This window comes from Polistes dominula, unplaced genomic scaffold (genome assembly GCF_049000335.1).
Source record: "Polistes dominula isolate Pdom_NZ unplaced genomic scaffold, Pdom_raw_medaka contig_77, whole genome shotgun sequence".
NCBI lineage: Eukaryota > Metazoa > Arthropoda > Insecta > Hymenoptera > Vespidae > Polistes > Polistes dominula.
This window is the reverse complement of record NW_028301152.1, coordinates 5,059,642-5,075,849: the sequence shown is the minus strand read 5'-3', so window position 1 is coordinate 5,075,849 and position 16,208 is coordinate 5,059,642. Positions and strand designations below refer to the sequence as shown.

The window sequence follows — 16,208 nt, the reverse complement described above, 5'->3', positions numbered from 1 at the left end:
TCTCGAAGTCGTTAAAATTTTGTAAAAATATTTGTTTTAATTTCTTCTCTCCCCTCGTCCCCTTCTACTTTTATTTTCATTTCGAATGTATAAATCTTTTCCTTTTTCATTCCCTTCGAGACACTTTTGTTTTAATATCGGCAGTAACGTAATGTTCATTTATGTTATAACGTGTATATTGTCTAACGTTTCCTTTTTAAAGGAAAATCTCTCTGTCCATTTTCTTCCTCTTTATAATTATATTATGAAAATCGCGAATGGGATAAGAGTTTCGACATAGATCAAAGTGACACTGAAAAGAACATATGAGAGCTTCTGGAATAATGATAATGATAACAATGATTAAAATATAATTATAATGATGTACGCATAATCAAGTTGTCAAGGATGATGATTTTTTCACGCTGACAAAAATGTATTACTGTAAATTACTACTACGATGATATTAATTGTACTGTTATTGTAATTGCTAACTTGACATAATAAAGTATTGCGATAAAAGAATGTTTTTTTGTTCTCTCGACACGTATGAGTAAAGTCAATAACTCATTTGTTAAATTGATTAATTCAACAAAACGAAATATAGAGAAAATTGATAAAATAATTATACATCTATTATTGAACTAATATACAAATTGTCGGTGGTTTTAAGACTAATAATTAAGAACATTTATTTTTTAATTTATATTCTTTCAAAATAATTGAATTTACGCGTTTATTATTTAATTAATTAAAATAAATTTTTAAGTCTAATTAATAATGAAGTTTATTTTAAATATAAAAATTTAAAAACATAACAGAGTAGAGTTAATAACTTCAGTCTTTGAAGGATTTATACTTATTAAGAATTAATAATATAAAGAAATTATATAAAAAACATTCCTATCGAATGAATTGTAAGTGATATTTTAATTGCGTAAGTATTTTATTCAAATATTCAATACGTGATTTTACATTCATATTTATTCTGACATTGTCCCCTTTATGCTGAATGATAATGTATAAAAATCTTACTTAAATAATCGTAATAAATAGGAATAAAAAAAATTAATTCAGTACTGAGAGATTCTTTTTTAATTATATATTTATTTTCTTATTCTCTTAAAAACTTGGCTCTTCATCACTATACTAATAATGATTGCATTCATTATTTAAACAAAAAGAATATGTAATGTTTTACATATGTATATCTATATATACAAACATACTTGCATACGTTTCATTCGTACTCGAATAAAAAAAGAAGAAAAAAAGTATAACTTGAGATATCAAGTAATATTATTCATAACATATCATAATACGTCACATGTGTTTTATTATATATTTAACATTATTTAGCCTCTTGCCCTATGATTTGAATTCCAATGATACATGCCATAATCATTAATAAGTTCACGTCATAAGTTGAGCCATTTCGGATAGGCATTTGAGGTTGTGACAATTGCAAACGTCTTATGACATGTTAACATAAATCATAGCAACAAATCACGAGTCTGGAATGTGTTGTTTATGTTTGACCTGATCGACGTAGCGTGCCTTTCACCCATGATATTAATATTTGGTCCATTATCTTTATTACAAAGTTTTACGTGATGTTGTAGGGCAAGGGGTTTGTAGTCTTCAGAAGTTAATAAAAAGAAAGAATACATAAATCAGATCAATGAGTAATATTATATCATTTCATTAAAAAATATTTTAGATACGAATTAAGGCACTGTTCACAAAGTTATTTATATCGTATAAATTTTTCCAAAATTCATGACTTCTCTTTCCCTCTTTATCATATTTATTACAAAAATTAATAATTACGTAGCATTTCTTTTTTTTTTAATACTGTTTTTTTATCTTTTTTCTTGATTTCATACACACACATATTAAATCATCCCCCACTTTCTGTATTTGTATACTTTTTCATGTTTCTATGGGCTATTCTTGTCATTGTTGAACTAAATTGATAATATCATGTCAACATATACATTTCATCATAATTTTTCGTGGTTATCTTTGAAATTGATTGCGCGAAATTTGATTAACTGATTATTCGATTTTTAAGATAATAATAATAATTATTATTATTATATATAATGATATATATGATATATATATCCTGTTTGTCGGTTTTTAAACTCTTTTTCAACTCTTTTTCAACTTCCATATATAAAGTAATAAAAATAAAACTAATAGAAAGTAATAGAAATAAACTATTACGTTCTAATCGCATTTAACTGAATTGTAACACTTTTTTCTAAGTACATGTTAGATGTTTCTTGTTCGTAATTTATAAAAATGGCAAATATAAATCTCGGTTATCTTCCTGAATTTCTATTGTTATTATTATACAGTTTGTATACCTACATGTGAGATACGTAAGTATGTGCTTATATCTATACATACATACATACCTACATACCTAAACACATATCTAAATATTTATGATTTGAAGATAAAATAATAAGTATAATAAATCATTACGATTAATTGAAAGTACGAAGAAATGAACTAAAATTAAACATTCGGTACAGTTTTTGGATTGAGCGGTTCACTCGCAGCCATGTTCGTATTTCGTTGTGATGATCTATTCTGTCTACGTTTCTTCTTTGATTTCGAATTAGTAAAACTAATTGCTAGAAAATGATTGTGGAAATATTCTTCGATCTCCGACAATTTTTTACCATGTGTCTCAGGTAGCATCAATAAAACGAAAAACGTAGATGCCAAGGAAACAGCCGCGAAGAACCATTGACCGGCATAAGAACCTAGAAACATTTGTTACTTTTTGAATCCGTCGCGAATTAGTTATTTTATTAAATTGTCACATTTATTCATCCAGTTTTTAGGAAAAAAAATTGTTTTTTGAAAAAACAAATGAAGAAAAAAAATCGGATAAATATTTTTATGTTAAAATAAAAAATTATCATACCTCCTAAAAAGTCTTGGAGACTTCGGTAACTTTGAAGTGCAGCAAACATAAGTAAATTGGCCATGGAGTAACTAATGGAATGAGCGATTCCTCGAATCTCTGTTGGGAATAATTCGGCGGTCATGGTCCAGGGTATAGTCAACATACCAACCATAGACGTGCAGACGTAAAGTAAAAGACATACGATTGGTACCTGAAATATAGTTCGGCTTAATAAGTGATATTAGATATTTTAAATATGTACAATACAAGCATCGTTCGTTACAAATTCCAATAATATATATCAGTAATTTTTAAACTGTATTCCGCGGATTTTATAATAATTTGATGTAGCAACAAAATAGTACCATAGTTTTCATAGAAATAAGAATTAAAATATATATTTAATTTTTCATAATATATACTCTAATTACAACTTCTTTTATTATTAATAAAATTCCGACATTATTTATTAACTAATTTAATAGTAAACATTAACGTAAATATGTAATAAATTTGGATAAATCTATCTCACGATAATGACTTAGAAATATTATTAAATAACTTTATAAAAAAAGGACTCACCCAATAACCGCTTCGATCACCCTCATGAATACGTAAAGTGAAATAACCGGAGATAGTCATACACAGTGCCATTCCCAACGAAGAAATTATACACAAAGGTCTTCTTTTGAATCGTCGAAGAAGCCAAGTATTTACCATAGAGCACAAAAACCGCGTTAGGCCTACCAGGATCGAAGATAGATATTCATCTACACCAGCACCAACATCCTAGAGTTTAATGTAGTGTATTAATGATAACCTTTCTATTTTATAGTATATTTCTAAAAAAATTACCGTTAAATCTTATATTAATAATGTTGGAGAATTATGCCATATTAATGTTGAATGTAATTTAATAGAGGATTTAACTAATTTGTTAACAATATTTACTTAATACTTTAGTTGGTACAATATTTTGACTAATAAATTTTTTTTGAAATAAATAATGCGTCTCTTTTCGGAACATTTTACATAATAAATCCGATATTTTCAAGATTTTCTTATAGTTCGTTTTATTTAGATTCAGATGAACAAGAAATTTTTTTTTAATTCTCAGTTCAACTTACCTGAAACCATGTGACAGCATAAAAGAGGGTAATATAAATTCCTGAAAACTGTTGGAACAAGAAGAACAAAAATAGTATAGTCATGGGCTTCCATCCGGTAGGTTTAAGAAAACTACGTAATTTAGTAAAAGCGTTTCCGTGTTTACTTCTTCGTTGTTCGCTCAATTTGATTTCATTTTCTTTCATGATCATTGCGAACTGTGCTTCTGCGAGCGAGACGGTACCTTGTTTCTCATCGGATTTGTACAACCTGAATTTTAAGGATAATGAGAGGTTTTAATTAAACTTCATGAAATATCATAGTTATGGTTATTATCTATATTGATCGTTTTTCTTTCTTACCATTCTAAAGATTTTCTCGCATCATCGACTCGTCCCCTTGAAACGAGCCAAACCGGTGATTCCGGGACAAAGAATTGAATTAAAATGATTGGAACAACCGCGTAAATGATGCTCAGCCAAGCGACTAGACGCCAATGTAAATAAGCACCTTTCAAATATGCTAGAAGCATACCGAAGGAAGCAAGAGTTGGTCCGAAAGATATCATCGAGCCTCTTAATTCTGGCCTCGCTACTTCTGTTATATAAACTATCGCAGGTGAGCTACCCATTGCTGAAGAGATCCCTGTTAATAGTCTACCGACTAGAAGCATTGATAAATTCGACGAGGAAGCTATCAAAGCCCAGCCTATAATACAAGGAATAGCACCGATTTGCAATGTTTTTAACCTTCCAATCATTTCCATTAAAAAACCACTTAAAGTGGCACCGACCGGTACGCATAATACCACCACGCTAGCTGTAACAAATTAAACAAAAATGGGATAAGTTTCTTCGATAGATTCTCAATAGACTTTTATTTGCTGCTTTTGTTAGAATGTTTAGCTAGCGAGTGGCTCAAGGGGAATATCCGGAACGTTATTACTTCTCGATATAAAAAAGCAGAAGCAACAGGTCAGTCGTCACACTGTCGGAGCTCTAATTTAATCCGCAATAAGACGTTACTAAATAGGCTCGACTCGACTACTTAACGTCTTATTTCTTCTCCATCACCCCTCTCACCTTCACCCAGTTCTCTCTTATCACGTTTTTTTTTTATTTTAATCTTTTCAATATATCAATGTTCTTTTTTATTTTCTTTTTTCTAGTTTGTACTTTAACCTTCGATTTAGAGTCTCTTACCTATCCAAGCAGTCTCCTTCTTCGTTGCTGGTATTTCCGCGTCTTTAGCCTCAAGGTGTGGTACGAGAATTGCCGAGTACGCCATACTGAGACCCAATGCTATGTGGAAAGTTGCTGAGATGATGCATGCCGAGATCTAAATCGATCAGAAGTTTATTTAATAACGATACGATATTGTCCATGATCTTACATTCACGATATTTTGTATACCGGATGCATCATTTAAATAGGAATATTTGAATGATTTTTATTGAAATTTATAGTTGCACTACTATAATACTTCTTGTACAGAGAAATATAAGTAAAAGGATAGAAAAATTTGTCTTATAAAATTCAATGTTATAACTTGTAATTATTTATTAATATTATAGGTGTAAAAATAATGTTGGTACTCTTTTTAAAAATTAATTCAACAAATAAATTTTCTCTCAATTCTTCCTATTTAAATTTAGGTAATTCATTTATATATGTTTATATGTATTTACCTCGCGGAAAGCATTTTTAAGATTCGTCGATTCGACGAAATTCTTATTGAGACTCCGACAGGATACGATTGCATCTTTGAAACATTCTCTTTCATTTTCCTCGATGTTCTTCGATGCTTCGCGTTCGACACTGTAAGAATATTATTTTTTTTCTATTTTTTTTTTTTTTATATCTTTCAAAGCCACATTCTTGAGAATTATTTATTACTGTGATTCTTCGGAAACAAGCAGGTATTATCTATGTGGTATGGAATTGCATTCGCTTTGAAAAAAATTGCTCTCTAGTTTGTGCTACATATATTACTAGAAATGTCAATGTGTTCCTAATTACATAAATACTTAACGATAAATGTTCTACTAGTTCTAATGAATTTGTATTATGAGCGTGAAAAATTCTAATGTTCCTTATGCTAGTTAAAGAAGATTCTTTAAACTATTTATATCAGTTACGTGGATTGAATCTTATAAAATACTACTATCTGTTAAAACGTGTTAAACAAGTAATTCTTTAAGTTCAGATCTGTTGATCAAAGTATAAGAGAATCTTAGAATTTAAAATCCAACGATTCATTACAATTAATGAATTTAACTATTATTTCCATATCCTAGGCTGATTCTATGTCAAGTTACAAAGTCAAATCGATTGTTTTCAAACGATTGCCTTTCGTAACTAACAAGTGACATTAATGGACGACTTGGCATCTGTTCTTTACAACCTCATATTCGAGTCTATTCGATTCGAGAACGCATGTATAATACATATATGTATATCTGTATACATAAATACACATAACAATAAATATCATAAAGCTCAAGGCAATTATTATTTCCATTTAACTAGTTTCATATGAAGAAGTACATCTTTTAAAAGGATTACACCAGCTCAAGTATTTCGAAGGATTATCTTTTCTCACGCTCATCCTGTAGCAATTAACGGCTTGCAAAACGCGTGTGAAAGTAAGTCGATGAATCGACTAAATCAGTCAATGTTGGCTAGACAGCGCGTTTTCGTTTGATTACGATGACGATGACGACAACGACGACGATAAAGATAACGATCTACTATGGTGATAATGGTGATGATGAAATAACGATGAAACATTTATACGATCGTGAATTACTTGCTACATACATAAAGTAACATGTACTTGTTTATTATCTATTATTTGATTGTACCGACAGTGCATTCAGGACAATCCACAAATACTACTACAATGTTATGAGATTCTGAACAATTATGGATAAATGCTCAGTCATGCTGGTTTCATATGTTTTGCTTATTTATTTTTTTTTTTTCATTTTTTGTTGTCATTAAGAAAAGGGGTACTACCTACATATTGTCGCACGCCATTCCGTAGCATTCATTGATATAATCCACACTCTCTCTTTTTCGCATTGAGAGTCGCAATCGCACTGTTATTATCTTCCTTTCTCATCCATGGACAGCCATATTACTTATAGGATTCATACTATAGACAGCCCCGATAGCAGTTTCACGACACCCTGATATCTTGCATCTTTTAGTGATCAACGCTGCCATCATCATCACCACCACCACCACCACCCATCATCCTTCTTTTCGTCAGAGAAAATCTATTTTTATTCTTTTGCCAAGGTTCTTCTGACGCTGATTTTGGCGTTTCCGTGCTTCACTATTTTTACTCTTACTCTTTCTTATTGGTTTGTTAATGTTTCTGATTCGAGCGAAGGTTATAACTAATTTTTTGAAAAATGGAAATGGAAACAAAAATAGAGAGAGACAGTGTGAGTAAGAAAGTATTTAAATAGGTAAAAAGTTTGAAATAATTTTAATATTCAATCAATTTCAAAATATGAAATCGTTTAATAATTGTTAAAATTCATTTAAATTAATATTAAATATTTGTTGTTTTGTGTGTGTATTTGTGTTTGCAAATATTTGAAATATTCAAAATAGTTATTAGGTCATGCAAAGATATTTTAAACGCGTGTAACAAATTTCACTATTGTTAAATAAATTTTGATCTATATTTTATAAATCTTATTTAACTTACTATAATAATAAAGCATCGAAAATGTATTTTTGGGTTATGTTTTTATCAAGTGATTAATTCGAAAAGAAATTTAAAAAATTCAAAATTAAAATACGTTTCAATTGAAATAATAAACATTTAAATGTGCAAAATCAATTTCAGAATCTATTAATAAATAAGTATATTATTTTCAGTATATTCAAAAATTTTATTTAATTTTATTTTATTTAAGATAGTTAACCGTTTGAGTTCCACGCGACGGTTTCGCATTTTTCAAATTTCATGTCGAAAAATCCCTGTTCTTTTGAATGATACGAACAACTAACGATGCACTCATAATCTGACAAAAAGCGCTCAACTCTTTAAACGCATGTTTATTATTGGTACTTTTTATCAAAACATATTAGATAAATTATTTTTTTACATTATACGCAAATTAGATGAGTTCTTTCTCTCTTAAAGTAGATTAAAAGAAGCTCTATCGCGCCACTTTGTCTTTTCGCGTTTTATTCAGAAAACTATATTGCGCAGCTGTTTGCCATTTTACGATCGTGTTTTTTTTTTAAATCTCTGGTACTCAAACGGTTAAACATTGAAAAAGAAGTTAGAAGTTACAATAAAAAATTGTTTCTAATTCATTCTTGTAACTACTGTACAGAATGCTTCAAACTTTTGATCAGAGGTGTACAAGCTGACTCGTACCGTTGACATTTCACGTTTCTCTACGATCCGCTAACGTTTCAACGTTCTCGATGCTTACTTTGTCTGTCCGTGTAGAACGTTAAAGAAGTATGTAGTATAAAGTGTAATACATCATTCGGACTAATATCTTTGAACGTGCAATATTCATTCGTTTGTTCTATATAAACAAAAAAGTAATTATAGTTATAGTTCTTCGCGTGGTATATAGAGTGGGTCTAAAGTTTCGACGCTTGAATTATTAAATAGCTTACAATGTAAAAAAACATAAGGCTTATCAATTTTTCGAATCTTTAAAATAATTTAAGAATTTTTGACTCAACCTAAACTCTACTATCAAATTTAACTTTTGTTGAATATTGACGTAACCATTAATCACGAGCGATGAACTCACCACTCTTCGTTAAAATGAAAAAAAAGTGCTCCTTTTTAAATATCTAATTTCCTGTTTTGTGCTTCTAATTTTTTTTGTATACTCTTTTTCATGCTAGTCAAGCGTACTATATTTAGTATCTCGAATATGTAGAAAATGATTTGACATATTTTAGTAATCTTTTTTTTCCATATGATCATAGACTTTAAGTCATACAATCAAACATATTATACATATGTATGATGGAGTGTTGATTATAATCAACGATTTATGCTTATCCTCTTTGATACCATCATCGACTTATTTATTTAATAGTTTTAAGTATTCATATATACATATATATTTTTTATTTATTATATATTTTATGCAAATAAATAATACTTTATTAGAAGACACATGTGTTACACGAAAATATTTTGTTAATAATTATCAAGAGGTTAACAAATATTATTTTCATTACTTCAAGTTATCAAGTTATAAAAATAGAAGAATGTTTAAAACAACAACAAAAGTCATTAGTAGTAGTCATTAGGTAGACTTCGATTATCTAATCATTTATACATAAATGACACTCCAATAGTAAAAAATAAAAAATATGATCAGGTAAAAACAAATATAATATATTATTATTCGTACTAATGAGATAAAAAAATGAAAAAGAAAATTCATTCATAAAATTCATTTATACAAACAATGTCTTCAAATTGATCATACAAAAGAAATCATATTTATTAAATAATAAAAATTCTGTTATTTAAGAGAACATGTTTCTTTATGAAGTTCTTTTTTTGGAAGGTGGATAGTTTGCCATATTTTAATCATTTCGTAAAATAATATTGTATAATATATCCAACATATCTCGGAATTACTTATGCTTACGTTTCGAAATGACTAACGAGCACGACGTTACGTCATAGATATTTTGAATTTGAAGTAGTATAGAGGATAAAAAAAATTATAATCGGTTTCTTGCAGTATTCAATATTATTCGAAGCATATTATCTTTGTGTTCGTTTTATTATTTTAACCTCTGTATATATGTGTGTGTGTGTGTGTATGTGCGTGATTAAAAATTATATTAAATTATATACATAGAAATCTCACTATGATTTTCCTATATTATTTATTTAAAAAAGATGAATATAATTCACGCTCAATACTATTAAATATTGAATTTCTTTAAATATTACATCTTACTCGTTTCTTTTGTGTTAAATAATTAATGGAAAACAATATACAATTATTAGATATTTATTATTAATGCGTTAATGCATAGTCTATTAAAAAATACACATGCATTCGAGAAATAAACGAAATAATAGAATTACACGAGAAAATATAAATAAATAGATATATGTCATCAGAACATATTTACACTCCAAAATATATATATGTGTGTGTGTGTGTTAATATTTATATTTATTTTGTTTAAAATAAATTAATACAAGAGTCTCCAAATTTAAAAATATTTCCAAAATTAATACTGTTATAACAACTAAATAATAATTTAAGAAATTTCACAACGATATATCTGTTTGTTTTCTTCCGCATAGTTACTTTCAATTACTATATTTTAAAATATAGCTATTTATGTCACATTGATATATTAATTTTAATCCAATTATGTAAATAATTTTGAAAAATTCTGAAGATTATTGATTCCAGTCAACTGTACATTTTTACTGTTTTCTTTGTTCAATGAAAGTAAGCGAATAAGTAAATATAATACTCACATCAGTTACTCAAGAATCGAGAAACACATGCATATATATATATATATTTGAATGACTGATTAGTGTGGGAAGAATCCGACTTATGTAAGCAAATCTGTTTACTTCCTTTTCTTTCGACAATATCATAATGCAACATGACTATAAAACTATATTGATATATTAGCTAAAGTTAATATTTATGTATACATAGGTAAAATTAATGATGTATACAAATGTGTATATATATTAGTTATATAAAATATCAGATAAGATTATCAGTAAAATAATATTATATTTTTATCGGTCGTATCAGATAATTAATTTATCGCTAACGTGATTCATATCCATTATCATAATAAATAAGTATAAGATAAAAAAGAAAGGAATGAGAAAAGAAAGGATGACAAAATAAATTTAACTTGCAACAGAGATAATAATGATATTCGGAAAAATTCAATAAAAAAAAGAAAGGATTTTTTTTTAAGGAAAAAAAAGCGAATAAATAAAGAATGCAATAGACGTGATCATTGCACATAAATATACTGATAAAAAAGTTTACTGAGATGCACGTATGTTTACATGAAAAATTATTTTGATTGTTGTTCTTTTTATAAATGCTTAGTATTAAACGATACTACTTTTTCGGACGGTTTATACATTTATATTTAATTTAGAAATTAAAGATAGTTATTTAAAGGTTATATGTTAATTTTATATAATCCTTACAATTTTATTCTTGACTATAAAGAGACTTACATAACTTGAAACCAACGAATATTTACCATTGAATAAAAACTACAATAACATACAAACTAACAATAAATGAACAATCTTTTAGGATACTCAATTTATTATAATATTTTAAACTAGAATCGATAATTGTTAAACAAAAATCTTGTATCGATTACCGAATTATGATTATACAAAAAAATATTTGTACGCCATATTTGAACAAAAAAATCTATTTAAATATAAGAAAAATATCGATATCGATAAATAATTCCTAAATAAGACTGAACTATAAAAGTTTAGTAATTCCTGTCAGGTTTATTTATAAGTAGTCGTCGAATCTTTTGCAAATATCACATTGTAATAGGACAAGGACATGCTTTCGAAAAAAATACTGTTATATGTACATCCTATTGCGTGATCGAAAATCGAAATGAGTATTTTTTTCAATACGATCAAGGAATAAAATATTTGACATGTTTATTTTCTTGGCTGTTCGATATCTCTTAAAATCTATTAAAATGTCTCGGGATGTACAATGAGAGCTTTTAAAGTATTTAGATGACTCGTTTATTTGAATGTTTTTATCACAAGAGTTATCACTAACTATTATGTCAAATGTTGTCACAAACTTCAATACTAAGTGTTAATTGTTAGATGAGAAATGTAAGATAAATGCTTATGTAAATATACATTTTTTGCAAATATAAAATTACAATTTTATTAAAGAAAAAAAAATAAAACCGAAATATCAATTAAAAGAAAATTATCAGTTATTTTAATTGTCCATTTCATTTGTGTTTTCATATCTATTTTTTTTAATTTAAATAAAAGTTGTGTACAAACAAACATTAATCATACTTATATGTTCTTCGTTACACTTACCTTAATGAGTATGGATCCATGTTTGTCCTTTTTAGGAAATTAATTTGCTAATGAATAACTTGTTCACGAATAGCCTCCTTCTAGAATTACACGTGTAGAAGTAAGTTACTCTACTATATAGTAGAGTACAATATATAATAAATCCTTATGAACGGAATATGCCTTCTGCCAAGACCATTTTATTCACTGAAACAATCATATTTATTATAATTATAAATTAACTAAAAAAAAAGAAAGAAAAATGATGTTATTTATTGGCCGTGAAAAATAATTTTATGGAAAACTTTCAACTTGGAAAATATCGGGATGAGTGCTAAATGAACAACTTTCTTTTGCTTTCTCTGTTTAATTTGAAGGAAAACAAAGTCTTGAAATAAAAATATTATTATTTCTAATTTCTAATTATTTCTAATACTATTTCAGGTTCGAAATGCAAAAGTGTTTGTAACAAAAATTATATATATATTTTTATCTTTATATAAAATATTGTATATTGTAACAGTAGAAAATAATAAGGAAACACTTTAAGTGTTCTGATCTAAAAGAATAAGGTTGATATTAAAATGTTTTATAAAGAAATAAATGAAAAATATAATAATATTTCCCCATTAAAATTATATGACATTGCATTAAAATCACCATATGTTTTACGTCAAGGAATTCGATGCAAGATGGACTAAAGTCATAAAAAATAATGAAGAATATTAGAAATAACATAATTTTAAAAAATAACAGATGCATGATTACTTTATAAATAAATGCTAAATTTGTTTAAAAGGCACCGAATTAATTATTACATCTACTAGATAATATTGTTAAAAAATTATGAACTTAATAATTTCAGTTCGGTATATTGACTTTAAGAACGCTTTGTAAAATATAACTGTCAGTAAAATATATTAGTATTTTAATGAACAAGTGTAATATAGGAAGAAAGGGGGTAATGACGTGAATAAATCAAAGTCCTATTGTACATCTCGACTCAACTTGAATGTTTGTTAATCAATTAACTGTAATTGATGAGTATACTCAATATGAACAAATGACAAGAATTTATGTTATCAATTCATTTTTGCAATAGAATTTAAGTACAAATTTATTAAAAAAATTATCAAAAAATATAAAACAACAGATAATCGAGAATCTGATTAAACAAGACTTCGGTTAAATCTTACTGTATTTGAACCAAATTCGTAAAAATAAATAAATTTAAAATAAGTAAAAAAAATAAAGAAGGTAATTAATGTTTAAACAAAGCAGATTTTATATTTATTCCTTAGATTATTATGACTTGAAAGCTACATAGCGTTTATTAAAATGAATATGTAGCATAAAACTTGTCGTTTTACCTATTCAGTCTTTTCAATGCTGCCTATATGCCAATGTAATTGTAAGTTAGAAATTCCCTTCTAACGATTAAATTCTGGAGCAGTCTAGCAATATTTCCTCTACCTCATAATGTCGATTCTAACATCCAGTAAGAAAGTATAATGTAAGAAAATAGATCGAATTTCCGTGTATATCATAATTTATTTGGCATGCAATTGAAGTTACAGTGTAATTTATTTTAACGGCCGGAAAAGTCGAGATCTTTTGTATAAAAATTTGACGAACGGTGTGTAATTCGTACATAATTTGTCCATGTTACGAAAGAGAATGAAATGTATTATATACATGTACAACTTAAGGCACGTGATTCACATTTCTGTATCGCGTTGTTAAACAGTTTAACACGTACGATAACACTGATATACATGAAAAAATTATCAAATCGATAGATATCAGAGTAATCGATTTTTATAATTATTCGTCTGGATTTTAAAATAATTCCCATCGTCCGCGATCATACTCAATCGATAAATCGTAAGCTCGATAATCTTCTTGAAGAGTTATTAATGATTAACATGAGAGTCGAAAAAAGATAAAATGATGCAATTCAATATAATTTTTATCATGTATATCAATAGTAAAAAAAGAAAAAGGAAATAAAAATATTTTAAGATATGTTATCTTATATATGCTTCCGACGTTAAGTTTAAAATGATATTGTAAGATTTTTTGGTTTTATTTACCTTTAGGATTTGTAATATATTTTAAATAACAGTAATTAATCATTCACAAAATGATTGCTAAATATTTTTTAAATAACGTAATAACGCGCGATGTTTATTCGATGAAATTTTCAAAAACAATTAAATCTATTCGTTGGAATACTTCATTCAATCAAATTTCTATTTATATATAATTTCTATATTTCTATTTAACAATAAATTTAAATTAATATGTAAAGAAAATTATCCTTATTTTCCACTAACAATAAGTATTTTTTAGATAATAAAATACCTCGTACTGTTCATTCGATGTACATTTCAAAAACGATTAATTTAATTCATAGAAATAATTTGTTCGATCCAAGGATTTTCTTGGTGTTAAATTCATTGCATAAAAATTGGCTTCTTTTTTATGTCAAGGATTTTGGTTATTGCCATCGAAGAATAATAGATATACGATCACTCAATGAATAAAAACTAAATTTGTTAAAGAAGCACTGAATTAATTACAACATTTAATATTTCCGCGTTAAAGGATTTCTTTAATATTTAAAAATAAATCCAAGTTAACATGTAAAGAGAATGTTTTTTTCTTTCTGCACGTATATTACATAACAATATACCACGTAACCTTCATTTAATAAATTTTGTAAGAACAATTTAATCCATTCCTTGGTATACTTATAATTAGTTCGATCAAAGAAAAAATGGCCGACTAACATAGACTATAACGTTATATGTATACGTAACTTTCCAGGTACACTTACAATTCGATTATAGATCGGGAAATAAAATTACATTATCGCTCGATAAATTACTACTTCTTTATAAGTCATGATCAGAATATAAATCTATTTCGATAATAATTCCATTGTGTACATAAAAAAAAAATATTTAAGCTAAAATACCTAAGTTGATATTTTTAAAAAAGAGACAATAACATTTATATTCTTTTACTTCAGTATTCTTTCCTTGTATTCTGAAGGATAAAAAAGTCGTGTTAAATAATGTAATCTTTATTATTAGGTAATTTAAAATTTTTTGAAAGAAGTTGTTTAAAGACACGTACCAAGTACTACGTAGTAGTACTTTGAATAACTTTTTATATGTAGAGTGAACGAAAAAGAAAAAAAGAAAATAAAAAAATAATCAAAATAAATATCAATATTTTTCGATAACATTAATTGTTGATTAAAAATTACATACGTAATATGCCAGAATAATGTTTGTAGGAGTCTCAATCAGAGTATAGCAGAATACAACAATGGATTTCTCATAAAACCAACGAAAGGATGCGCAGAAGTTTATTTGGAATAAGAGACTGGAAGAAGAAACTCACCTTTGTTATTATTTCCTCTTTCTCTATTTTTCTTTAGACCGCTTCGTTCGTGCTGATCACAGTTCGATCCGTTTCGAGAATGATTCGTTCTTTTCTGTCCGATGTTCCAATAGAAACAGGAATATGCAGGGCGGCTAGAGAGTATGGGGGGATAATCGGTGAGGAGAATAGTCGGGAAGGGCGAAACCGGAGAATTTCTTTGGTGTTTAGGTAGGTATGAATCTATATAAGAATGTGTATGTATGTTATGCGCACGCGTGTGTGCGCACGCGTAAAAGCGTAAGCGTGTGTGTAGTAATACGTTTGTAGTATATAAGTTCGTAGTAATATGCGTGTAGGTATATAGAAGAATGACCTGATGTAAAAAGTAGTTAGTAAGAATGTGTGCGAACAATGGAAAGAGTTGAAAAACACGCAAAATGATCCTTGCGAAGTAGAACGCACCGCGGTCGAGACTCGACTGCCATCCGGCTTGTCGGCGCTTCTTTACACACCGTTAATCGTGCCGCACCGCGCCACGCTGCGGTCGCAAAATCGGGAACGGCAGCGCCGTTTCGAAGATTTCTAGTGGACTCAAACTCGCATCATACACAATTCTTTCTTCATTCTTTCTTCGTCCTATTGCCAATTAAAGGGTGGCATCTATCTCGTTCTCTACCCACACATCGCCATCGAAAAAATATATATTATGCTAAACGTGACATTGGAATAT

The 16,208-nt window shown here is 27.9% G+C and overlaps 1 protein-coding gene across 3 annotated transcripts; it reads right to left on the bottom strand.

The window, feature by feature from the left end:
- Nucleotides 1-1,066: 1,066 nt before the first annotated feature.
- LOC107064344 (trehalose transporter 1-like protein) lies at nucleotides 1,067-15,971 on the bottom strand. 3 transcript variants are annotated; one of them, XM_015316969.2, is made up of 10 exons: nucleotides 15,497-15,971; nucleotides 12,107-12,292; nucleotides 7,027-7,412; nucleotides 5,697-5,826; nucleotides 5,212-5,347; nucleotides 4,372-4,828; nucleotides 4,030-4,279; nucleotides 3,485-3,691; nucleotides 2,921-3,113; nucleotides 1,067-2,756 (listed from the first exon to the last, which is right to left on the bottom strand). In XM_015316969.2, the coding sequence occupies exons 3-10, from the start codon at nucleotides 7,059-7,061 to the stop codon at nucleotides 2,506-2,508; spliced, it is 1,659 nt and encodes a 552-aa protein (XP_015172455.1). In that variant the 5' UTR covers nucleotides 7,062-7,412; nucleotides 12,107-12,292; nucleotides 15,497-15,971; the 3' UTR covers nucleotides 1,067-2,505. The 3 variants fall into 3 exon arrangements, with proteins under 3 accessions (XP_015172455.1, XP_015172454.1, XP_015172456.1); XM_015316968.2 differs by having other exon boundaries at nucleotides 7,031-7,412; XM_015316970.2 differs by lacking the exon at nucleotides 7,027-7,412.
- Between the last annotated feature and the right edge of the window lie 237 nt (nucleotides 15,972-16,208).

Coding starts and splice junctions, on each gene's coding strand:
- LOC107064344 (XM_015316968.2), bottom strand. CDS start 7,092: ATGCGAAAAAGAGAGAGTGTGGATTATATCAATGAATGCTACGGAATG. Junction 4,829..5,211: donor GAAGGAGACTGCTTGGATAG/GTAAGAGACTCT, acceptor AATTTGTTACAG/CTAGCGTGGTGGTATTATGC. Junction 3,692..4,029: donor ATGCTGTCACATGGTTTCAG/GTAAGTTGAACT, acceptor ATTAAACTCTAG/GATGTTGGTGCTGGTGTAGA.